This window comes from Stegostoma tigrinum, chromosome 17, assembly GCF_030684315.1.
Source record: "Stegostoma tigrinum isolate sSteTig4 chromosome 17, sSteTig4.hap1, whole genome shotgun sequence".
In the NCBI taxonomy this organism is placed as follows: Eukaryota; Metazoa; Chordata; class Chondrichthyes; order Orectolobiformes; family Stegostomatidae; genus Stegostoma; species Stegostoma tigrinum.
This window is the reverse complement of record NC_081370.1, coordinates 1206291-1232013: the sequence shown is the minus strand read 5'-3', so window position 1 is coordinate 1232013 and position 25723 is coordinate 1206291. Positions and strand designations below refer to the sequence as shown.

General features: G+C 42.2%; 1 protein-coding gene across 3 annotated transcripts in view; it reads right to left on the bottom strand.

Moving 5' to 3' along the window:
• The window catches only part of dgkza (diacylglycerol kinase, zeta a), a 616491-nt gene that overhangs the window by 62422 nt on the left and 528346 nt on the right, over positions 1–25723 (bottom strand). For all 3 annotated transcript variants that reach the window (XM_059651884.1, XM_059651885.1, XM_059651883.1), the window contains one exon: positions 6072–6100. In XM_059651884.1, the coding sequence (XP_059507867.1) occupies positions 6072–6100 (29 nt within the window). The remainder of the gene's footprint in view (positions 1–6071; positions 6101–25723) is intronic.

The window sequence follows — 25723 nt, the reverse complement described above, 5'->3', positions numbered from 1 at the left end:
AATATCCTGAATGATTCTGACTATGGTATTATATCCCCTCAGCTTCTCGACAGTCTTTGACAATATTGCCCTCATCCGTTGCACATTCTCCATTATCTGGCTCAGTGGTTCCATGGAGTTGATTCTGTTCTTTTCTATCCGATAAGATATTCTGGCAATGTCTTGTTTACCTGCCTCACGCAATCCCCTCTCCAAATTTCTCCAGCTTTCACCTCCTCCTCCTTTAACATTATTCATAAGACCAACCTCTTTCACGAAACCCTTCATCTGTTTTTGAATATTGTGAAGCCACTAGAATTTGTTTTTTGCCACATTAGATGTGCTACAATGATACAAAAAGTGTGGTTATTAAAACTGAACATCAGAGATGTTAGAAAAGAATTTTAAAATTGAATTGCTACATTAAAATTATAAACTAGTAGCATGGATGCATATTCTACACAGTACCAAATGGACAATCATAGTTCAGTTTTCACAATTTTGTCTAATGAAATATCACAGCTCCCTCCCGCAAACTGGAGGATTCAGTATATTCCTGTTCTTGGTGGAGTTAGCAGGAATTGATTGCTTTTCTCAAACGCCTCCACAATTAGGTGCAGGCTAAGAAGATAGAATGATAATTATACTGTCAATCGCTGACACAATTGGGAATCATTCAACTGAGCTGTGCTTGTCCAGGACCTGTCAAAATCCTGCTACAGGCTGACAAGTCGCTCACTGTCTCTGACTATTCATGTCTGACAATCCTGCCATGCCCAAATGTGCAATGGGAGCTGACAGACTGATGGGTCTGAGCCAAGCAACAAGACCCAGTCAAGAGAATTTGGGATTGAACCAGTGCAGAAAAGTACATCTGAAGCACCTGCTTCAGTTACTTCTTTAAACTCACTTTGTAATTTACTAATTTACAAGTAAAATTCAAATACCACAGCAACTAATAATATGAAGAGGTGCCATTTAATACTTGCTTTGGTACAGTACAGTAGTCTCAATTCTGAATGAGAAGACGGTGGGCTCAAGTTCCACTCCAGAACACAAACACCAAATCGAGGCTAACACTCCAGTGCAGTACTGAGCTTCAAATGTGAACCGAAGAGCAGAGGTTAGAGTGACTGCCCTTAACATTAAGGCCGCAATTAACTAAGTATGCCATCAAAGAACCGAGCAAGACAGCGGTGGATGGAAAATGGGGGAATCTCTCTGCTGGTGGAATCATACCTGGCATATAGGAAGATGCTTGTGGTTGTTGGAGGTCGGATACCTCATCTCAGGCCAATTCTGCAGGACTTTCTCAGGGTAGTGTCCTGGCACCCACCTTCGTCAACAATTTCATCAATGACCTTCCCTCCATCATGAGGTGGGGGTGTTTACCAATGGTTGCATAATCTTGAGCATCATTTGCAACTCCTCGTACACTGAAGCAGTCTACTTCTATTTGGAGTAAGTTTCTAGGCAATATCCACGTTTGGATTGTCAAGTTGCAAGTAACACTAGCATCTCACAAATGCCAGGCAATAACCATCCCTGACAAGAGGGAATCTAGCCATTGCAGAGCAATTAGAAGGGGCAATAAATGCTGGCCTGGCCAGTAATGTCCGCATCATTTGAATGAATTTAACAAAACATGACAATTAAAGTAAGCAATAAATTAAGTAAAATATATCAGGGGAATTTATGGGACTGAGGGGAATAAATCCCCAGGATGAGAAGATCTACATTCCAGATTTCTGAAAAATAAACTTCATGAGATATGGTTTTCTAAAATTTTCTCCAAATTTAAAAGCTCTGAGGATTAGAAGTTTGTAATTGTAATACTGGTGTGCAATAAAGAAAGGAGGGCAAAAACAGAAAATTTCACACCAGTTTAGCCTGGGCAAGTGCTAGAATCTATTACAAAGGAAATCTTAATAATAACAGAAAATCCATAACATATTCAGACACAGCCAACATGAGTGTACGAAGGGAAACTGTAATTGGCAAATTTAATTCTGATGTTTTTTTGAGGATGTAACCGGTAGGATAGATAAAGGGGAATCAGTAGATGTAGCACATTTACACTTCGAAAAGCTATTTTACAAGGTGCCATGCAAAAAGCTAGTATGCAGGATTTGATTTGATTTGATCTACTGTAGTCACATGCGCCCAAGTACAGTGAAAAGTTTTGTTTTGTGAGCAGTACAGGTCAATCATAGCAAACAAGCACATACAGATCATGGGGGCTTAGACAGGGAGAGGCATACAAGGTTACGGCTGCACAGGAGGTGTACAAAGCAAGATCAAAATTTATTAATCAACTTAGAATTTAGGTTTAAAAGTGCAGAACAGTCGTAAGAAATTTGAGAATAAGATCTGATGCAGAGAGCTCGCAAAGAGTCGGCCGGTGTCGGTACCATATTGATTTGGTTTCATGGAGTTGGTGGCAACATACTCGTATGGCTGGAGGGTTATTTAAGGAAAGCAGAGAGTTGGGATTAATGAGGCATTTTCAAGTTGGCAGGTTGTGACAAATGGAGCACGACAAGGATCAGTGCTGGGCTTTCAGCTATTTACAATCCATACCGATGGCCGAGATAAACAGGCCAAGAGTAACATATCTAAGTTTGCTGTTGTCGCAAAGATAGGTGAGAATATAAATTGTAAGGAGAGCACAAAGAGAGATGAACAGTTCATGTAACTGGAAAACCAGGCAGCAGATGGAATAGAATGTAGGATAGTATGAGGCTATTCACTTTAAATACAAACGGGAGAACAACATTTTACCAGTTGACTCACAAAGGAGTGAGATTAGAAATGTCTTCTTGGAAACAATGGTGAATCTTTAGAATGATCTCTTTCAAAGGGTTCTGATACTCAACAATTCAAATTCATTTAAGACTGAAATTGATGGGCCTTTCAGAAATTCAAAAGCAGATAAGGAACTAAGATCGACGTAGTGAGGCACATCAGCGCTGTAGCTATTTGCAGGGTTTATGAAGCATTTGAGACACAGTCTGGATATTTGCCGAAATTTTCATTCCCAATCCTGGGAGTTGGCAAACAGAAATTGAAACATCTCTTTGGTTATGAGCTTCAATCTGACAGCAATGAGAATGGAGCTGCTGAAAGAAATTGGTTTCAGATGCTGGTTAGGAACTGAACACCTGAGCCAAAGATGTGATATCCATTACAAACATCTGAAGATGCAAGGAAATGCCTTTATTTCACAGCTGTGAGCATGTGTCTTTAAACGTTTCATGGTGACTTGGGCCAACCTGAACTGATCTTTTTCTTTTCACTCTGTGCCATGTTTCCTCCATGCTATAAAAGATGCATCAAACATCTAATAGTTTAAACTTTGGAGCAAAATGAATAGAAAACCGATGCAATCAAATCAAAACAAGACATCCACTGTTAAATATCTTTCTGGGCAAGGGCAGCGCTTGCTGAACAAGTTTTAAGGTGCCAACAGCTACATTAACAAGCAATTTGTAATCAACAGTCGTGCTTGTCATATGGTTTATTTATGTGTTTTAAAAGCAATGTACATGCAGACAGAGTATGCCCATGTTTTGAGAAGATTTGTAGCTCAGGTTGAGGTTCTGGATGTGAGTTTGCTCACTGAGCTGGAAGGTTAGTTTTCAGACGTTTCATCACCATTCTAGGTAACATCATCAGTGAGCCTCCGATGAAGCTCTGGTGTTATGTCCCGCTTTCTAAACAAATAAATAGAAAACGGGACATAACACCAGTGCTTCATCGGAGGCTCACTGATGATGTTACCTAGAATGGTGACGAAGTGTCTGAAAACTAACCTTCCAGCTCAGCGAGGAAACTCACATCCAGAGTATGCCCATTTTCTGCCAACAAAAAGGAACATTAAGTCTTAGAGTCATACAGCATAGAAACAGACCTATCTGTCTAACCAATTCTTGCTAATCATAATTCCAAACTAAAGTAGAGCCACCTGCCTATGCTTGGCCTATATCCCTTCAAATACTTCTTATTCACGTACTTCTTCAAAAGTCTTTTAAATGTTCTAACTACACCGTGTCCACCATTCCTCTGGAAGTTCATTCCACACACAAACCATTCTGTTTAAAAAAATTGCCCTGAAGTCTCTTTTTTTAAGTCTTTCTCTTCTCAGCCTAAAAATGTGCCCCTAGTCTTCAAATCTCCTACCCACTATCTACACCCCTTGTGATTTTATAAACCTCTCGAAGGTTGTGCCCAAGCTCTTACACTGTAGTGAAAAAAGGTCCAGCCTATCCAGTGTCTCTTTATAATTCACACCCAAAATAAATATCTTCAAACCTTGCTTCTTTCCTGAAGTACATAGAAGCTTAGACAGCCTGAAAGATTCTTGTTGCTTTTTCCAATGGCAACAACTCGGCCAGTCAGAGTCAGTGCCAGCCCATCAATACTCTTTCCTCCAGTATTGCAAATTTTTGCGTTTGTGAGAAATTTGACATTCTTGTGTTTGTCCTGACTAGTGCAAGATGGAAAGCTTTGGCAAGATGTCTTTTAAGCAAGAACAACTTTGTTGCACATTTTAATGGAATTGTGGGCAAATTAATGCTTGGAACATAAGACGTTAGCTGTAAAAATCAGCATAAGGCTTCTAGAATCAGCAGTTCTGCCAAGATAGCCTGTCGTTAAAACTAGGTAGTAAAGAAATTACTGGTGTTTGACTTAATGGTTTCCACAGACACCTCTGCCTTTTAATACTTCATGAAGTTCTCTCAACTAGCAAGTTTGAATGTATCTAAGTAAATTAGTGTTATTTACACAATAGTAGTACTGTATTGACACTGCGCTTGAGATTACATTAAGTGATCTGTTTTCACTGCAACTGAATGAAAAGCATCACAGACAGAGCAATGGCCACAGATTTGTCAGTGCTACTGATGCAGCAGGCTAAGTTATATTTCAAATCACTGACCCAGCACAACAAATTACACCCCATACAGTGGGTGCAGCACTATCAAAAAAAAGTGCTATCTTCATTGTGCAACAGGCACACAGTAAAATGAATATTCTACTGTTAAAAGATACAGCTGACAATGATATTTCAGGATTAAAGACATTCCAGTACTACAGATACAACAGGGTCAGGTTCACATTAGTGCCAACAATGCCAGAGAATTGGGATATGGCAGCAAAGTAACCATTGTTCTGTAGTCAGTATTCCAGAAGCCTGGATTAATGATCCACAGATATATGAGTTCAAATCCCCCATCAGGAGTCAAAGAATTTGAATTCAGGTGATTAAAAGCATCTGGAATAAAAAGAAACCTTGATTCAGAAATGGTTACCACGCTTAACTAAATCTTTTGATTTCAAAATTATATTGGGTTCACAAATCTCTTTTAGGAAAGGAAATTTGCCAACCCTACCCAATCTGGTCTACACTCAACTCCAGGTCCGCAGCAATGTTGTTGATATTGAACTATGCCCAGTTTATCTCAAGTGAAAAAAAAAGTACAACAAATGTCACTTTTTCAAGTGTGGGTCACTCCCTGTGAATGAATAAAATCGAACTCCAGTTGGTGACAACGCAGACTAAGGGCCACTCCAGTGTTGATGACAGTGCAGGGTAATCAATAGGCCAGTATTGGTGACATGATTGCTTAAGTTATAATCACAGGCACTGTGCAATAAATTGCACCCATTGCACTGACATAATAGAGTGAGTGATTCACCAGCATCATCCAGCAGGGTCTGTGCTACATCAGGATTATGAAATTGATATGTCTACTGTTAATGACCCAATACAAAGCAAATGATGATATTCAAATGTTTGTGACATTACAGTTTTGTAGATACATCAAGAGAAGCAATTTTCCCCGTGCTAGTGGCACAGTATGGTGAAGAATGGATTGGGATTGGTGCCATTCCGTAAGGCATACACTAGTACTGGCAGCAACATAGGGAAAAGGGACAGTGATAACATGGCTGTTGCAAAAGACACGCTAAATGTTAGCAGAACAGGAGTAATGGCACGGGTCATTTAAAATGATTAGCTATATTTAATATGTCTCAAATAAAGGTCTATAAAAGAACCTCACAAAGCAATGAAAGTTTGTCATCCTTACCTGTAGAGGATGTAGGAAGCGTTTCAGCTCTGGAAAGAAAAGAACAAAAGTACATCAGCCTGAGAATAAGCATGAGTAAGGTGTTCTTATTACATACTTGTACTTGCTGTGCAGGAACATTATTGGATAGGTAGCCTAGGCGCTAAAATGGCTCTGAAGTGTGAATCAATTACAATTTAATCAAAACAGCAGAGCAGCTCCGAGGGGTTGAATTTGTACACACACATTCATTCAAGGTCCTTTCGGACATAATGCACTGGACATGAACATGATTACAGGCAGTCAGGTTCTCCTTCCCTGACAGGTTGGTCGTGGGCTTTGAGGGACATTCAGTACCTGGTAAGGTGAACAGTTTATGTTTAACAACTGGGCGTAGACTGAAGCCAACATGAATGGCTACAAATTTAAACCTGTTCTCCAAGTATGCTGTCAGATTGATACACAAAGCAAATACAAGATTTCACTAATGCAGGCTACAGTATACATTGCTTGTGTAGGAATAGGAATTGAGCCCCTTGGGCCTGCTCTGTTATCCTTTTAAATTATGGTCAAAGCCAACCTCAATTCCTTTCTAGCACCCAGCACTTACCTTCTTCCTCCACAAAAAGAAAACAATCCCAATCTTGAAAGCTTCGAATGACCCAGCAAAGCATTCTGGGGAGTGTTTCAAATTTCTACAGTCTCTTGTGATTTTTCTCAAGCTTAGCTCGAATGTCATTAAGATTTTGCCCCTCTGTTCTTGATTTCATAGAATCCCTGCAGTGTGGAAAAAGGCTGTTCAGCCCATTGGGTCTGTGCCGACCTACCAAACAGCATCCCACCCAGACCCACTCCCCTGACTCCATCTCCCTTGCCTGCACAACCCTGGACACTACAAGGCAATTTAGCATGGCCAATCCACTCAACCTGTTGGAGGAAACCGGAGCACCTGGAGGAAATCCACGCAGACACAGGGAGAATGTGCAAACTCTACACAGACAGTTCCCTGAGGCTTGAATCGAATCTGGGTGCCTGGTGCTCTGAGACAGCAGTGTTAACCACTGAGCCACCATTGTGCCCACCAATTTCTCTCATGGACCCTGCCAAACCCTTTTATCAGATTAAGCACCTCAAGCAAGTCACTTCTCAATTTACAAACCATGCACAATGCACCCCATCCTCTGAGTCCCCTTATCATTCTGATGAACTTTCACTCCACCAAGACCAATTTACTTCTTCCTGAAGTGCAGTGTTCAGAACTCAAAAATAATACTGCACATTGGGTCAGATCATCTGATGACACAAATGGTAAAATTTCAATTCACCCTCCTCTCCTGCACCCAGCTAGAGATGAGTGCATATGGGAAACCATACACATCCTGGTACTGAAAGACTGATGTGAAGATAAGGAGAAACTATTTTATTTGCTTCACCTTTCTCTATGTGAACTGCCGTATCTCTTCACTGTGATTGAATTTTACATGTAGATGCTGAAATATTCTCCTCCACAGTTCCACATATATTTGAAAACCTTCCAAATACCCAAGGTAGAATTAGCAAACTCATAGTTTCCAGACAGGACAGCTGTAGAAGGCAACATTAAAATCAATGGAAGGTTAGACAGGGCTATTGCCAGGATGAATGATTCAATACCATCCCTGCAGTCATCAATCCAGGTCAGCAGTTACTGTTTGAAGAGACAGTGACACTTGGGAAGCCATTTCTCGGTCACAGGCAGAGGGATTGAAAAAGAACAATGGAGCAGAGTCTCTTAATAATTAGCTGAATGATGGAACAGTAAGAACAAAGAGTCTTGATAAGAACAGGCAAAAGCCCTGATGCGGAAGGGATGCTTTAGATCAATGATTTGTAGATTGTCACGGGGAAACTGATTCGATTTCTCAGTGTCCTTCATTCTAACTGGAACAATCTTTATCCAACTGAATTCCTGCTTAGAAAGCAACAGCTGGACTCACTTTCCTACGAAATGAAAAGATTCTAATGGTTCCCTGCAGGTTCCTATCAGACTACAGCAAGTGTGACAAGGCTGATTGTAAAAATACCTAATTTCACTTCAATCTGTAGATATGACAACATGATCCAAGCTGGCATGATAAGCACACAAAGTACATGGCAAATGTTGACTGTCAGTTATGGAAGCATACAGCAAAGTCAATAGGTTGGACAAGGTGTTGATGGATGAAATGCTTTTGTTGTGGTGTGCCTCACCTCACCAAATGAATCCATGCATATTGCAATAACTATAACCCAGAAAAACTACCATTTGGAAAGGACACCACTTAGTTGTGAAGTTTTCTGAGTAAAACAGCCACCAATCAGATGAAGGTGGAACAGCAAAATTTAACCGTGTACTTTGCTCCTTGAGGGTAAAGGGTGCTTCAACAAACAGTGACCCATATCTTCAAGATCCCCACTAATAAAAGGCAGCTTGCAGCCCTATTGCATAGGGATGCTTCGTCCTTCCGAATTCAGGCAGGGCTATTTACTAGGCCAGTGCTGACCCTGTGTAGATCCCAATCCTTCTCACTGGAAACGCTGCAAGCATAAGGTCATCTGCGATCATTTAAAATGGGAGTGGTAGCCTGAAAATTATTCAGCAGAGGTCACATATTCACACAGAATGTGGCATCATCCTTCTTGTTGTATCAGAATATCAGGGGGAATTCACTTTGGCAGAGTGACTACATGCTCCACAATTAGATTAAAGAAAATTCATCTTTCAAATGCAGAGGGGAAAGACTAGAATGATCAGGAATCAAACTGCAGGCTCCTGGGAACAGGTGGCATTAGGTCTGTTTGTTTAGATCCCAGACACTAGAGTTTCAGTGATAAGCAGCAACATCTTCATCCTGGCACAGCACCTTCAACTTCAACGCTCTTTTTTCTTACTGTACATCACAGAAAGAACTTCTACATATATAGTGGCTTTTTACATTTTAAGGCAGTTGTGGGGTACACTGAAGTCTAAAAATACTCTTGATGTGTCACCTTTGTTGTAACGTAGAGAGATGAGTCAGTTAATTGGCACACAAACAGCAAGGTGGAAATGACCAGTTATCTGTTTTAACAACGTTGGCTCGGGCTTAAATATGGGCTAGAACACACTGGAGAACATCTGAAGGTAGAGCAGGCCTCAATTTAAGTGACATCTCATTGAAAGGACAGCAAATCAACAGTGCCAGTTTTGTACCAGCCTCAGTCTTGCTCTTAAGTCTTTGCAGGAGGGCTTGAACTCTGACTCCAATGGGAGAACGTTACCACTAAGCCATGGTTAACACAGTGTAGTGTCAGGTTCCAATCCCTCATCCTTTTCACAAGGTTCAAAGTGATCAAACTGAATGTAGCAGCCAGAATGGAGCTGGCTTGTGATCTGGAATGATTATTGTATAGGTGAATGACATAAATGATTGATACTCATACTAATAACTCTAATCCTGCATTACAGAAAGTAGTAGTGACATTTTTATGAATAGGTCTCAAAGGAGAAAGCTTCACCAAGCGGGAATGGTTACACTGGGAAACCAGAAGATTGCTCCTTACAATGATCAGCCCATTCTGTTTGCATTATAATTTCCCAATATGAGGAGGTGAGGGCCGAGTAGTGTTATTGCTGGACTGTTAATCCAAAGACACAGATAATGTTCTGGGGACATAGGTTCAAATCCTGCCATGGCAGATGGTGGAATGTGAATTCAATAAATATCTGGAATTAAGAGTCTAACGATGACTATGAATCTATTGTCAATCGTTGGAAAAACTCATCTGTTTCACTAATGTCCTTTAGGGAAGGAAACTGTCATCCTTACCCTGTCAGGCCTACACGTTACTCCAGACGAACAGCAATGTGGTTGGCTCTTAACTGCCCTCTGGGCAATTAGGGATGGACAATAAAATGCTGTCCTCGCCAGAGACGCCCTCATCCTGTGAATTAATTTAAAAAAAACCTGCAGTACGTAAGGTCCTCCTTCAGACCTGTGTTGCACAATATCAGGCTTCAAATAGTCTCAAATACGTACATTCTGATATGCAAAATTTGATTGATAATTGCCAATCATAGTGTGCTTAAAGGTGAACTGCACACTGGTTGAGCAGTAAGTTTGTGTTACTGCACACTAATTTTTGTCAAGAACTGGGCAATTGTGGTTAGTCAATCACAGTAATAGCTCAAACTATTGCAGATTCAGTAAGTCACACAATAACAGGTTGGCACTGTTGCCAAGTCAGTCAGCCAGCCACACGCACAAACAGATTGGCACTGTTATAAGGTTCCACCAAAGTCAAGCAGTAACAGGTTGGTACTGCGTTAGGGTTGGTAAGTCAGATGGTAATTGGTTGAGAGATAATGGGAACTGCAGATGCTGGAGAATCCAAGATAATAAAATGTGAGGCTGGATGAACACAGCAGGCCAAGCAGCATCTCAGGAGCACAAAAGCTGACGTTTCGGGCCTAGATCCTTCATCAGAGAGGGGGATGGGGTGAGGGTTCTGGAATAAATAGGGAGAGAGGGGGAGGCGGACCGAAGATGGAGAGAAAAGAAGATAGGTGGAGAGAGTATAGGTGGGGAGGTAGGGAGGGGATAGGTCAGTCCAGGGAAGATGGACAGGTCAAGGAGGTGGGATGAGGTTAGTAGGTAGATGGGGGTGCAGCTTGGGGTGGGAGGAAGGGATGGGTGAGAGGAAGAACAGGTTAGGGAGGCAGAGACAGGTTGGACTGGTTTTGGGATGCAGTGGGTGGAGGGCAAGAGCTGGGCTGGTTGTGTGGTGCAGTGGGGGGAGGGGACGAACTGGGCTGGTTTAGGGATGCGGTGGGGGAAGGGGAGATTTTGAAACTGATGAAGTCCACATTGATACCATTAGGCTGCAGGGTTCCCAGGCGGAATATGAGTTGCTGTTCCTGCAACCTTCGGGTGGCATCATTGTGGCAGTGCAGGAGGCCCATGATGGACATGTCATCTTAAGAATTGGAGGGGGAGTGGAAATGGTTTGCGACTGGGAGGTGCAGTTGTTTGTTGCGAACTGAGCGGAGGTGTTCTGCAAAGCGGTCCCCAAGCCTCCGCTTGGTTTCCCCAATGTAGAGGGAGCCACACCGGGTACAGTGGATGCAGTATACCACATTGGCAGATGTGCAGGTGAACCTCTGCTTAATGTGGAATGTCATCTTGGGGCCTGGGATAGGGGTGAGGGAGGAGGTGTGGGAGCAAGTGTAGCATTTCTTGCGGTTGCAGGGGAAGGTGCCGGGTGTGGTGGGGTTGGAGGGCAGTGTGGAGCGAACAAGGGAGTCATGGAGAGAGTGGTCTCTCCGGAAAGCAGACAGGGGTGGGGATGGAAAAATGTCTTGGGTGGTGGGGTCGGATTGTAGATGGCGGAAGTGTCGGAGGATGATGCGTTGTATCCGGAGGTTGGTGGGGTGGTGTGTGAGAACGAGGGCGACCCTCTTTGGGCGGTTGTGGCGGGGGCGGGGTGTGAGGGATGTGTTGCGGGAAATACGGGAGATGTGGTCAAGGGCGTTCTCGATCACTGTGGGGGGAAAGTTGCGGTCCTTGAAGAACTTGGACATCTGGGTTGTGCGGGAGTGGAATGTCTTATCGTGGGAGCAGATGCGGCGGAGGCGGAGGAATTGGGAATAGGGGATGGAATTTTTGCAGGAGGGTGGGTGGGAGGAGGTGTATTCTAGGTAGCTCTGGGAGTCGGTGGGCTTGAAATGGACGTTAGTTACAAGCTGGTTGCCTGAGATGGAGACAGAGGTTCAGGAAGGTGAGGGATGTGCTGGAGATGGCCCAGGTGAACTGAAGGTTGGGGTGGAAGGTGTTGGTGAAGTGGATGAACTGTTCGAGCTCCTCTGGGGAGCAAGAAGCGGCGCCGATACAGTCATCAATGTACCGGAGGAAGAGGTGCGGAAGAGGGACTGTTCCACGTAACCTACAAAGAGGCAGGCATAGCTAGGGCCCATACGGGTGCCCATGGCCACCCCTTTAGTCTGTAGGAAGTGGGAGGAGTCAAAAGAGAAGTTGTTGAGGGTGAGGACGAGTTCGGCTAGGCGGATGAGGGCGTCGGTGGAGGGGTAATTGGTTGAAATTGTTACTGGGTCAGCAGTAAGTTAGCAATATCAGTCAACATCTAAAGCAAATCCAATTATTCTACAAGTGGGTGTACATCAGAATCCAATTTGAAACCTTATCAACATATGAATTAGGAGCAGGAGACAGTCATTCAGCACTTCAAGCCCGCTCTGCCAATCAATAAGATCATGCTTGATTTGATTGAGGCCATAACTCCACATTCTGCCTGCTCCTGATAACCTTTGATTCCTTGTTAGTAAAGAATCTCTCTCCGCTGTTGCAAAGTTGCGTAGAATACTTGTGGAGTGGAAGGCAGGATGTTTCTGCCCACAGAGCCCATTTCTTCATATCTCAACTCAATTTTTTTTCTCCTCTTGTCCAGTCCCTCCCCATCTACGTCTTCTAATGCTATACACCCATTTCAGAATTTCCAGCTTGCAGGTTCCAACCACCATCTCTTCACCACGGATGTGCAATCCATCTGGTTGTTCTCCGTGATCTCCATTTCTTCTTGGTAAAGTGGCCTGAACTGTTCCCATCCACCACCACCCTCCTCTGCTGGGCCAAACTTGTTCTGGCTCTGAACAACTTTTCCTTTAACTCCTCTTGCTTTCCACAGGGTCAAAGGCATGGCCAAGAGTACACTAATGGGTCCCAGTCATGCCTGTCTCTTTGTGGGGTATGTAGAACATTCCTTGTTCCAGTCCTACTCTGGCCCTGACCTACAACTTTTCCCCTAGTATATCAATGTCATCAGTGCTCCTTCCCTTCCTCACCCAGGATTGGAAAAGTTGATCAATTTCACTTCCAATTTCCACTCTGCTCTCACCTTCAGCTGGTCCATTTCTGTAAAATTAGGTCCAACTTACATTGAAATGAAAGGCATTCTAAATAGGATTGTTAAGGAGTTCCAAATAGTAGGCCTACCTCCTTCGAGATTCAGAGGTGTTTTCCTCCTCCAGTCTGTATGTCAGCATCATGTCAAACAGTACATAACATGTAACAATTTCAGAGCCTAACACCTTACACAACCTCTCCCTCTATACTTTATTTCCATTCTTATGCAAACATGCGTTTATGAATTAACATTTACGTATATAAGTGCATTTATCACCAATATGTCTCCCCCAAGCCACTAATCTCAGAAATTTTGGGGGGTCTGGTTTCACGACAATGCAAAAACCAGTTCTCCTCAGACTTGGAGGTATCTTAGGTCTTTGACTTGATTACCAGTACGAGGTCTTTACAGTACCTTTAAACCAAAGGATGCTTTAGGTCTTGGAAATCCTTTGTGCAGGATGCCTTTACAGATGAAACAGGCAACTGCTATATGATCTTGGATAAGCTTAGCAGGTCTGGCAGCACCTGTGAAAGTTCTGAGGAAGGGTCACCGGACCCAAAATGCCAACTCTGATTTCTCTTCACAGATGCTGTCAGACCTGCTCAGCTTTTCCAGCAACTTCTGTTTTTGTTTCTGATTTACAGCATCTGCAGTTCTTTCAGTTTTTATGCTTTATGATCTTGCCTGTAGGGCCATGAAATTCCATTGCAGAGGACATCTTTTCTATTGAACTAGGTACTCGCTCAATTCCAACAGGAGGAGAATGCTTAATTTCATGAATTCCTATAATCAGGATGGCTGCTCTATTGGAAGTTTGTTTTCCCAAAATTCCGGATCTGTGAACGAGGACATTTCTTTTTGACTGTGGCCTGGATCTGCATTTTTGTCATCCCATTTCACTGGTAATTTCCATGCAACTACAAACAGCCTCTCTTCAACCAGAGTATACAAATTCTTCCTCAAATGTGGTGAAGCATGCAGACTCTGTAATTCAACTTATAGAGTATGTCGGACGTTTGCGTTTACTCTCTGTCATTGCTTTATTGATGAAACCACTATGTCACTTTGTCAAGCAAGCTGCCGCAGGACTGTTGCTGATCTGCCGTGATCTCTGTAACTGGAACTGATTACTCCTCCTTGGAAAGTGAAGAAATGAAATGTCCTTTCTGAGCTTGCACCTTCCGAGCATCAGATATCAGATTCGAGTCAATGGTAATGATTTGTTCCACAAGCTGTGTTAAAGTCGGAGTAACTTCAATTAAAGATGCATGAGTAAGTGCAAGTGTGGTATACTGCTCACAACTTTTGCGCTTCCTTGCCGACTTTATTAAGTCTTGCAGCCTGGGTTTTCTTTAGGGTGGAAAGGTATAAAAAGCATTTCAGTCACCTCTTTAGTCCGACATTAATGACATTATAAAACAATTATTTTCTGACAACATAGCTAACCTCAATTCTGACTTCTTTTGGGGTTCTGCTACAAGTCTATGCAGCCTTCTGAAATCTTATTCTGGATATTCACTGCTCAATTTTTCACTACCTTACCTTTCCGTGACCAGTAGTTCCACGACCTTTGGCCTGTTGTCTATTGAACGGAATTAGTTCAATTCCTTCCTCCATCCTCAGAACACTGAGGTTACGACATGCATTTATGCTCCAGTGAGAATTCTTGAGTGTGAAATATGCATACATTTTCTACTATCTGACAACACTTGTGTTGTTGTGTTCTGGTAGCATTCCTTTAACCTTGAGAACTTTACCTCCTGGATCACCTAATTGCACTGTTGTGGGCTATCAACAGTGTTTCTTTCAGCCATGTATCCTATTTGATAGTGCGGTGACTTGATCCTTTATCAAGCATAAATTTAGTGACATCTTTATTGGCATCCATATCTTATTGCTAAAAGGGTATATGTGGATCATATACTTCTCTAGGAATACATTGGCTTTTCTTCCATTGTAACCTGTTCTGCCTCATTAACCTACTTTTGAGAGTAACTACTGGAACTTTTGCTTCCCTATAACAATCTCCTACTTCTACATGTCATTTGGGAGTGACCTGTTGTTTTGCAGATGAAGCGTCCTTTTCTAATATCTGGATATTGCTTATGCCTCCAAGTTTCCTTGCTCCATACCAGTGAGGCAGACTTGTAGTACCTGCTGTATGACCCATTTTCAATACTGGCTCCTTCAGTGTGTCTTTAGGCCTTAGTTAGCTTAAGAACTGACTGATCTCCTGTGATAAGTTGACCCTCTCCTCTCATGATTGAGTTGTGTTGTTTCCAGATGACAGTTTTACGCACCATCCGAAAGACTTTCCTCAAAGTTAAGTCTCCTTTGGACTGGAATAAATCTAAAAAATAATCATCGGTAATTCCAACAACAATTCTGTCTCGCCTACATTCTGACTAGCTCCCTAATAACATTTTTCTACTAACTCTCGATTATTAATGAAATTATTTACAGATTCCCTGATTGTTCAATTCTTCTGTTAAATCCGGTTCTTCCAAAAGTCTTATTTAGTTTGAGGTTGAATTAATTTTCAAAAACTTGCAGAACATCATCAAAAATGCCTGTTACTTCTTTTATGCCTTGTCAAAGTATAATATAGCTATCATCCCAGTTGAATACAGAACTGTATTTTCTTGTTTAGCTTCTGATTTACTGTCTCGTTTGAAAACAATTCTCTATCTTAAGAACCGTCTTCTTCAAGACGTACAAATCTGTATTCTACTTGATCAATACCTGAAGTTAAATCTGCCTAGCAACATTATTAATGCTGCCATGTTGCCCGAATGTGATTATTTCCTTTGTGTAAACGCTTTTATTCCTGCAGTACCTCAATGTCACTTTACTCTCCTTACTTTTAAACTGTGGCAAGTCTGCAGTGTAACAATGTTGCTTCTAAGTAGTGCTGTACTGGAGGGGTTTCCAAAGCATATGTTGTCACAAAGGAAGATTTCTTTCCGCTGCAAGTAATGGGATGATTCCCATCTTTTGAACGGTGTAAAGGATGATTCCCACCTTCTGGACAGTCTAACAGATGGTTCTCACCTTTTCATGGCACAAGAATTGATCCCTCGTCTCTTGAATGGTTTCGCTGAATAAACCCATTACCTGTGACTTTAAAGGCAGCTACATTCTTTGGTTTGCTAATTAAATGAAATTCCTCACAGCTCTATAAAATAAACCCTGTACTCTTTATCAGATTGTAGTAGGGTTTATGCGTTCCACTGTTGCCTTATTTGCCTTAAAGGAAAACTAAAAAAAAGTGAATCTAAAGAATTCCACAAGTCCTGTGCAGAGGCACCAAGATTTCTTCTATAATTGATACATCAAAAGGCACTTTCTGACAGGAAAAAGTGTCTCACTTATGGAGATATTTGGAGCTTGAAAATCACTGAATTATTCGCTGAGGAAAACATTCTGCTCCAGTCCACAAATAGTGAACTTACCTCGGAAAAAGAAACTCTCAAGTGAGAGAACACCGATCATTGTTTTAAGTTTGCAGAATACAATCCCGGAAAAGTATGCCCTCACTAGTGCAAAAGATCAACTATTCAATAATTTGCTCTTTTAAAGAACGGATAAAAGCAGTGGGATAAGGTGCTGAAATTAAGGCCACAATATCTTGTCAAACTCTTGGACATGGTCAGGAATGTTAGAGCGGGCATGGACTCTGCATGTCCTACTATTTACCAATCTTCCACTACATTCGCCAAACGGGAAACTGCAAGGGAATTCCCTAGAGATCCAACTCCTGATGAAGGAATCCTGGAAAGTCTACTTTCTTGGCAACAGAAGCCCCGACCAAAAGTAACTTTTGTTTGGTGGGTGGGAGTGGTGGTCAGGGAGCACGGACAGTGAAGTTAAAATGTGCATTATTAAACATTAAAGACCAAATGTTGGGGAGAGGGCAAGTGTAGTGCAAAGGGGAATTATACCTTTACTCTCAAATATACCTACTGAGTTCAAGAGAAAAAAAAAAGCAATGTCACAGTGACATCAGCTCATGTGGAACTGCAGCTTAGGACTGTTATACTCGAAATAAGAAATCCTCGCTTTTCATCCTCTGTATCTATAGCAGTTCTGTATAAGAAAGCTGCTCACTCACAAGAGAGTGTAGCTCTATTAATACACACTATCGAGACAGGATAATCAGTAAGGCACATCAAGAAACTGTCTGTTTTAACAGTGCAGTCAAGCTAAGCTAGAAAATGTTGATTCATTTTTACTCGTCAAGGCATTGGACTGCATTGCGATATGTCAAACTTATTTGAATATCCCTGGGCTAATTCCATGCTTTCAGTGAATTGGGATGACAGTGGTGACTTTCATCTGCGCTCCCTTGGAGCGGAACATCTGATGGCAAATAAGGGACGAGGGGATTAATTCCACCCTCCGTATAATTTCATTCATAAAATGGTGGAATTGTCAAGGAAAGAAACAGCAGTGTCAGCAACATGAAATGCAACTTCTGGAACAGCAATGAAAGCTCTCCTTGTGATTACTCGACCCTGCAAGAAAGTTAACTGGGACAAGCCTCAAGTAGTTAGTGAAATTAAATCAGCTGCCAACATGAGCCTAATTAATGTTTTACAACCCCCTTGAGTCTGACATTCCCAGGGTATTATTTAATCCCACAGGCTCCTCTTGTTGCAGAAGGCATAAGATTTTAACAGACACAGCATTCCGAGGGGCCTGCAGTTGATTAATAACAATATAAAAATTCACAGAGGCTGAGCCTGGGCTATGTGCAACAAGCCAGAAGCACAGCTAACTTCGAACAAATTCAGCAATGCAGCTCAAATTCCCAACACTTAGTCCTGTCTAATAGAATCCATTAAGACCCCCCACTCAATAAATTTAACTTAGTTAAATGCAGATGTGACCTGGAGTAAAATATGAACTGTTTAAAGCGACAGCACAACTACACATGTTCATCAGTGATGATCTAAATAAGGCTGACTATTTAAAAAAAATGCATTATGGTTTGTTGACATGTGTGTGTACGTGCACAAGTGTGTACGTCTGTGTACATTTGTGCATGTGACATGCGTGTGTTGTTGGAGGGGATGGGAAATTCTTCTGATCAGAAGATAAACAATTTGGTTGCCTTTTGTAAACTAGTTTTGAACCTTACTGACCGCATCTACTTGCTTGGTTAAAACATCGAACAGAAGAAATTATGACTGTTTGTTTGCGTGTCACCGAAAAGACATGCTGGAAATGTCTGCAATGGACACAGGATATGTACAGAGTATACATGACAGTGAAGCCTTCCAATGTCAAATTGATTGCCAGCACTTCAATCATGGCAACTGGATGATGCAGTCAATGATGGGGTTGCATCAGTAAAATTCTTCACGAGGGGTTACAATTCATGGCAAATTGCAAGGGAGAACCGGCAAATGCAATGTTGGGGTAATCTGAAATAGTCAAGGTAATGGGCTAATATGTACAGATAGAGCCACGGGCCAGTAACCTTTAATGGTCATCACTTCAGCTTTGGGGTTCAGTAACCTGTTGATAATGACAACATCCTCAGTTCTCACACAAACAACTGCATGTTAAAGAAAATGACTGCTACACAGAGGGGTAAAGTCTGACTTTGGTGTTGATGCTAGATAGGCAGTGCAGTACTGCACCCCCCCCTAACTTATTTACCTTCCCGTTCACTGCACCCCAACTGAGATGGAATCCTATCCTCAAAATATCCAGCATGGACTGGGAAGGGAATCAGTATTGTGCTTGGAAACCATGCATCTTGACAGGTTCAGTGTCACTGGGTCATAAACAGTGTCATTCACAAGTTTAAGAATGCAGGTTTCTCTTTTTCCAATTCCTTAGCCGTTTCTTATAAATTACCTCTCACTCAAGATTTCCCTTTCAGCCTGCAGGAGTTTAATGTGCGATAAAATCCTGCCATTTTATTTCAAGTGCAATGTACTCTATCTGCGTTAACAATCACATAAAAAATGATTTATAAGGCGGTCAAGAGAACTGATAGTTTATAGCTGTCAGGGAAGAACATGGAAAATTCCCAGTTTCTCCATCTTTCAAGAACCAAATGCACTGAGCTCAATAAAGCACTCTAATCTTTGAATACATCAGAATGTATGCTGACAATACACATTCTATTGATGGACTGTTCCTTTTTACAATTTGTCTCTTTATAGAGGGATCCAAAAGAAACAAGCATTACATGCAATGTTCCCATTAGGTTGTATGGGTTGGGTGTGTGCTTCAGAGCAATGGGAAGGTTCCACGCAAACCCTGCCCCAGGGGTAAACGTTGTGGGTGCAGAAAAAAAAATTGACGGATCATGCGCTGAAAAAGAAAACAGGCTGCAGACAAGAAATAAAATTTAAAGGGAGCATTGGGTGCACCGGCTCATGGAGAAAGTACAGAAAAGCATTATACCACAATACAGATAATTGGAACTGCCGATGCTGGAGAATCCGAGATAACAAGGTGTGGAGTTGGATGAACACAGCAGGCCAAGCAGCATCTTAGGAGCACCTAAGATGCTGCTTGACCTGCTGTGGTCATCCAGCTCCACACTGTTATCTCGGTTACACCACAAGAGAGTCCACTTGCCAGAGATTCCAACAGTGTGAATTGGAAACGTGAGGCTTTGCCTGCACTGCAAATTGGTCTGTGTCAAATGGTCTGTTGCTGTCCGAGCTATGCTGATTGCAGTTAATACGCTATTTGTTAGCAAAGTCATTGTGGCAAAATTGGCCCCTTCTCTCATTTACTTCCTGAAAGGGTGACAGGACAATTTCGCTCCTTCTCCTGTCCAAGGATACTCAGTGGGGTAGTACTTCTTCCTCATGTTACCTGGGTTGGGTTAACCCAGCTCTAACTTGGCAACAGACCAATGGTTTTATAGAGTCATAATGTTGAACTCCTCAATGGTTAGCCTTATTGAAATACCAAGGGAGCAAATTATAGCAAATAAACTTTCCTGCCATTGGTGAGACTAGCCACCTAAAAAGCAGTCTGGTTCCATTCAAACCTGTCAATGATTATGTCATGGAATTAGTGCTGCCAATTTCTATTACATTCCCTTTATTTGGCATTGAGCTTTGGCCTAATTGTGGTCTTTATTTTGGCTGTGGAGGAGTTTTATAAACTGTTGCTTGAGACATTGAACCAAAATCAAACAGCAGAATTTGTAATAACTCAGGGCCGTTGTCTGACTCTGAACTCTTTTTTTTAAAAAGTCATAAAACTGCTTGGATCAGAATTTTATAAGTGCTTTGTGTGCTTGATCACAAAGAGATTTAAACATGTATAAAGCTCTCAAAGCGCGCAACGATTCTACAATAAAAAGGAATCCGAAAATGTTATATTTTTCTCCATACCCCACCCAGTGTTTAATTCCTAAAAACGACAATGAGAGAATTTCCACTCCGTGGTCAATTTTCATATGGCCTAAGCGCAAGTCCTGACAAAAATGAGCAATAATAAATAAACCATCTCCCCAGCTAAGGGATATGCCATTAATGCATCTCATGACTGAGAGGTCAGAGAACACTTGATGACTTAGCAAGGTGTCCACATTGAGGAGACTGGTTTGGAAACGGTTTGCCAGCTGATGGAAACAGACAATAGTTTGACCATGTTTTGACATTCACATGTTATGTTTTAATAAACACTCTGTCCCCTTCTGCACAGAGATGGAAAACTCACTCGAAGTTGTAGTATTTAGCATGCATATTTTCCATCTCCACTGGGATATATGTTTCAGTTATATTGTGGGTCTCCCGCTGTGCTTCTACATTCTCTCTATTCAAACCATGTTGATTCTGGTCCCACCCCAGTGGTCCTGTGATTAGGTTTTCTGCACAGCACAAATTCATGCAATGCACCAGGGACACCTCTCATGCAGGGTCTAATTTTTATGATCTGGTCTCAAAGGAGCCAATGCACAATAAATAATGGCCATCATCACTGTTCTCGCCTCTTAGCCCTATGGTGCTTAGTTCTTGTTAGAACTAGAGAACAGATCGCCTGCATCAATACAGGCATCATCATTTTGGGAGGCACAGATCCCATTCACTGATGTTCATGGAATAATGTGCTATGCTGAGAGAGGTTTCAAGATTGGGCTTGTCTGTTCTTGGAGTGGCAAAAAAGAACGGAGATGACGCTCCAGGATCGACTTTCTCCTTTAGCCTCATCTTGTGGATTGGTATCAAAGCCTCACCCAACATGGTGCCGAATCCACAAAGTCTGACAATGCCCTCATGTGAGGGAACAGACCGCAAACAGCCTCTTTGTATTGTAGCTTATCAATCCCTTTCTCACTTTCTCTCACAGGATGAGCTGCGACTTAAACTGGTCTTACAAGGTATTTTGTTCTCTCCTATAGTTTTGCAGAGGGAATAAAGCAGTTGTTGTTGCAAGGGAGAGCTGCAGTCATGTGAGTAAACAGCAACATGCTTTATTGAACATAATCATATCAAAAGGACGGTAAGAAGGACCATTTTATCTGGAGGTTGACAGACACAGGCTCCAGTTCCACATGGTTTGTCCAGCTAAGACACAGTTGCTTTTACAGATGCTCAATTTCAATACCCTGAGTAAGCAATACGATTCCTTTTACTTACTAGTAGTCAGAGCATGGGTGTGACTAGCAAAGGCACTCATTATTTATTGCTAGTTGGCTAGCCCCAGCTTTCTTGGTCTGCATTCTTGAGTTTTAGAAGTCTGTGCCTCTGTAAACCATGTGGAGTCAACTGGGCTGATGGTCTGAGTGGCAGATGGAGTTTAATTTAGATAAACATGGAGGTGCTGCATTTTAGAAAGGCAAAACAGAGCACGGCTCATATACTTAATGATAGGGTCCTGGGCAGCGTTGCTGAACAATGAGACCTTGGGGTGCAGGATACTGGTTCCTTGAAGGTGGAGTTGCAGGTAGACAGGGTAGTGAAGAAAGCATTTGGTAGACTGGCCTTTATTAGTCAGTGCATTCAGTTGGGATGGCATGTTGTGGCTGTACAGGACATCGATTAGGATACTTTTGGAATATTGCATTCAATTCCTGTCTCCCTGCTGCAGAAAAAATATTATTAAACTTGAAAGGGTTCAAAAAAGAATTTCAAAGTTGTTGCAAGGGTTGGAGGATTTGTGCTATAGGGACTGGCTGAATAGGCTGGGGCTATTTTTTCTGGAGGCCGAGGTATGGGGGTACCTAATAGAGGTTTATAAGATCATGAGGGACTTAAATAGGGTGAATAGCCAAGGTCTTTTCCCCAGGATGGGGGAGTCTGAAACTAGAGAGCATCGGTTTAAGATGAGAGGGTTAAGATTTAAAAGAGACCTAAGGGGCAACTTTTTCCATACAAAGCATGGTGTGGGTTGGAATTAGCTGCCAGAGGAAGTGACGCATGCTGGTACAATTACATTTAAAAGGTATCTGGATGAGTATATAATACGAAGGGTTTAGAGGGATATGAGCCAAATGGGACTAGATTAATTTAGGATACCTGCTTAGCATGGGCGAGTTGGACATCTCTGTGACTTGGCTCCTCTGCCTCCTGCTCTTGGGTTCAGGGTGGTGGGATTACCTTCAATTACTGGTTTCTCCTTTAAAATGGCAACAGTGCTTCTTGCTGCTAAACACCAAAAGTGAGAGGTTGGAAACTAAGTACTCCCAAAGCCAATAAAATCTGAGTCAATTTGTCTAATTGAATTTTCTAAGTGAATTACATCTTTTGTAACAGGCTTCAACATTGTCTCCACTAGTAATCCATTTACAAACTGGGTCTTCACTGCGCTTTCGCCTCCCTCCATTCCACCCCAGACTAGTGCCCATCAATGGGCTGATTCTACACCAGCACCAACGCCAAAGAGTGAATTCACAAAAACTGGAAGGCGATTATCATCAGGATTTCTCTCAGCTCATAACCATCTTGACTGTTACCACTAGGCCATTGATACCTATTTTATCAGACCTTTCTGATATGCACTCTTAAAGTATCATCCAACCTGGTAGCTCTCTCCTGTAAATAAATATTCTCCTGTCGGCCCACTGTCAGCTGCACTGTACAAACGTGTCGCTTCAAAGTAACATGGCCTGACCTGCTCTCAGCTGTTAGTGTCCTCCAAAGAGTTGCTTTCTAGAAGCTGATGCGGTATTGGAGGAGCTGCAGCATCCTGTCAGAATGGATGAAGATGCAAAAGGGTTCAGGTGTCAGGCTGTTTCAACATCCAGCCATTGTATGAATAACTTCAGACATGTCAGAAGCTCCTGCTGTAGCCTTCTGCCTATAGCCACGCCTGCCAGTCACTGTTCAAATTTAATTGATTAGACAACCCAGTTTAGTGATTCGGAGAACACCAGTTATGCACATGGAATCCATGTAGTTACCTGTCGTGGTTCTAAATCATAATCAAATCAAATATGTCAATGTACCCTCCGAGATTAATGATTGTGACATTTACTTTGGCCCAGAAAGATCCACAATTAGGAAAAGACGCCTAGGAGACTTTATATCTGCTGATTTCTTTTCTTCAGGAAAAATACAACGCTCAACAACAATTGAGGAAGTTCCGAGCAAGGATCACTGGACCTGAAGCGTTACCTCTGGTTTTCCTTCACAGATGCTGCCAGACCTGCTGAAATTTTCCAGCAACTTCTGTTTTTGTTCCTGATGTACAGCATCCACAGTTCTTTCAGTTTTCGTAAAGTACAGCGCTCTTGTTTCTCTGCTCTTTGAGGTTCTGCTTGAGAGGATCTGCTGAAGACTGCTGCCAGGTCTCTGCCAATTTTCCTCTGGGATGAATGTCAGAGTAGCTTAAATTTATCAAATATTCAAGAGACTGTGGCTAGAGGTTAGAATTCAATTTATGAAGAATGAGTGAAAATTATCTTGATCCCAGGTGAAATCTGTTTCATTTCCTTTTTCGTATACACACACATTTTGTTACAAACTCACTCATGTATTTCTGCCTCTCTCTGTCTCTCACTCTCACTGTGCACAACACACTACTGACAGGGTGCTCAATGAGTGGTGACACTCTTCCCTATGTAGGGGATCACTGTGTGCAGCTGCTGTAAATCAGGAAGAAAAACAGAAGTTGCTGGAAAAGCTCAACAGGTCTGGCAGCATCTGTGAAGAAAAATCAGAGTTAACGTTTCGGGTCTGGTGACCCTTCCTCAGTTCTTGTTGAGCATTGTACTTTTCATGAAGAAAAGGAATCTATCAGATATAGATATAGATAAACTGCATAATAAATACTCTCCTATTAGGGGTGTCAAGACTTCTATTTTACCAGCTAATTGAATAGGCACAGAAGTGAAGTTTGACCACTGTGGAGTGAATGGAGAGCCACATGTAGATTATGTTGGTGCTTTGCAGAATCCAATTATGTCAGGATTATGCGGATGGAAATTGTTGTGGGAGTAAGAGGTTATTCATCAGGATTGTTAAGAGTCACGAGTCATACAGGGGACCAAAGTACTCAAGGCAGGAGTTGTTTTTGCTATCGCTTGAAACACTGACCGTAGAAAGCACCCAGACACATGGAGGCAGAACATTCACAGGACCACCACATTTTATAACCTTAAACATCTGTGCATTTTCATCGCACCTTTCATGTCCTCAGATTATTTCCAGTACCTTGACACAACAGAAAGTGTTTGAAGTGTTACTTGGGATTCTCCACAGTGTGTGCTATCTTCCGCCACAGTTTACAAAGGGGAAACTGGGGAGCCCAAGGGGAGGAGGCTGGCAAGCCCTCAACAAAATTCTACCTCCTATTATCACAAATTTGAATGGACCTCTCAACTCTCTCGATATCTCTGCACCTTCTCAGCTCTGCGATCTTGATGAGCTTCGCACTGTACTCTGCCTGCAAAACAACTTTTCACTGCATCTCAGTAAGTGACAACAATAAATCAAACTCAAACCTCTTAGTCAAGAATATTTATTTGATTCACCTTTGTGAAGCACCTTGAGGCATTTTACTGCATTGAAGGTGTTATGTGTTGCCAGAATCTCCATAGAATGTTTCAGAAGCTCTCAGACTGTCTGGTCCATTTTGTTTCATTCACTGATTCACTGTTGGACTGACTTGATATTAGAACTAGGGACTGATCTGTACTGAATGAGCAAAAGTGATTCAATCTCTCTAGCCTACAGCTTCTAACAATAGCAGCTTGTAGTGTCATGGAGTAATCTCCAATAGGAACCTCCACCAAAACTAAACTCCTTCACACCCTGCCTTACCAGAAAACCAAGCATGGTGTCCTCTGTGATCTCAACAGCATGATTTCTTGGGTCCCCTGGATGACATTGCTACGCTCTGCTTAGTCTCACAGCTTCCGTCTACATTTCCTGCAGCCTCTGGAAAGCAATCAACATAATCAAAGACACCTCCCACCCTTTCTTTCTCTTTTGTCGGGCAGAAGATATACAGGTTTGAATACAGAGATGAATAGATGCCAGAACAGCTACTTCCTCACTGTTATCCCACTTTTGAATGGACCTCTCAAAAGTTCAGACATAACACGGTGTGAAGCTGGATGAACACAGCAGGCCAAGCAGCAGAGGAGCAGGAAAGACTGACTGAAGAAGGGTCTCAACCCAAAATGTCAAACTTTCCTGCTCCTCTGACGCTGCTTGGCCTGCTGTGTTCATCCAGTGTAATCTCAGATTCTCCAGCATCGGCAGTTCCTACTATCTCTCAAAAGTTCATATTGACCTCTTATTCCGTTAGCTTTAACATTGTATTTGGCACTC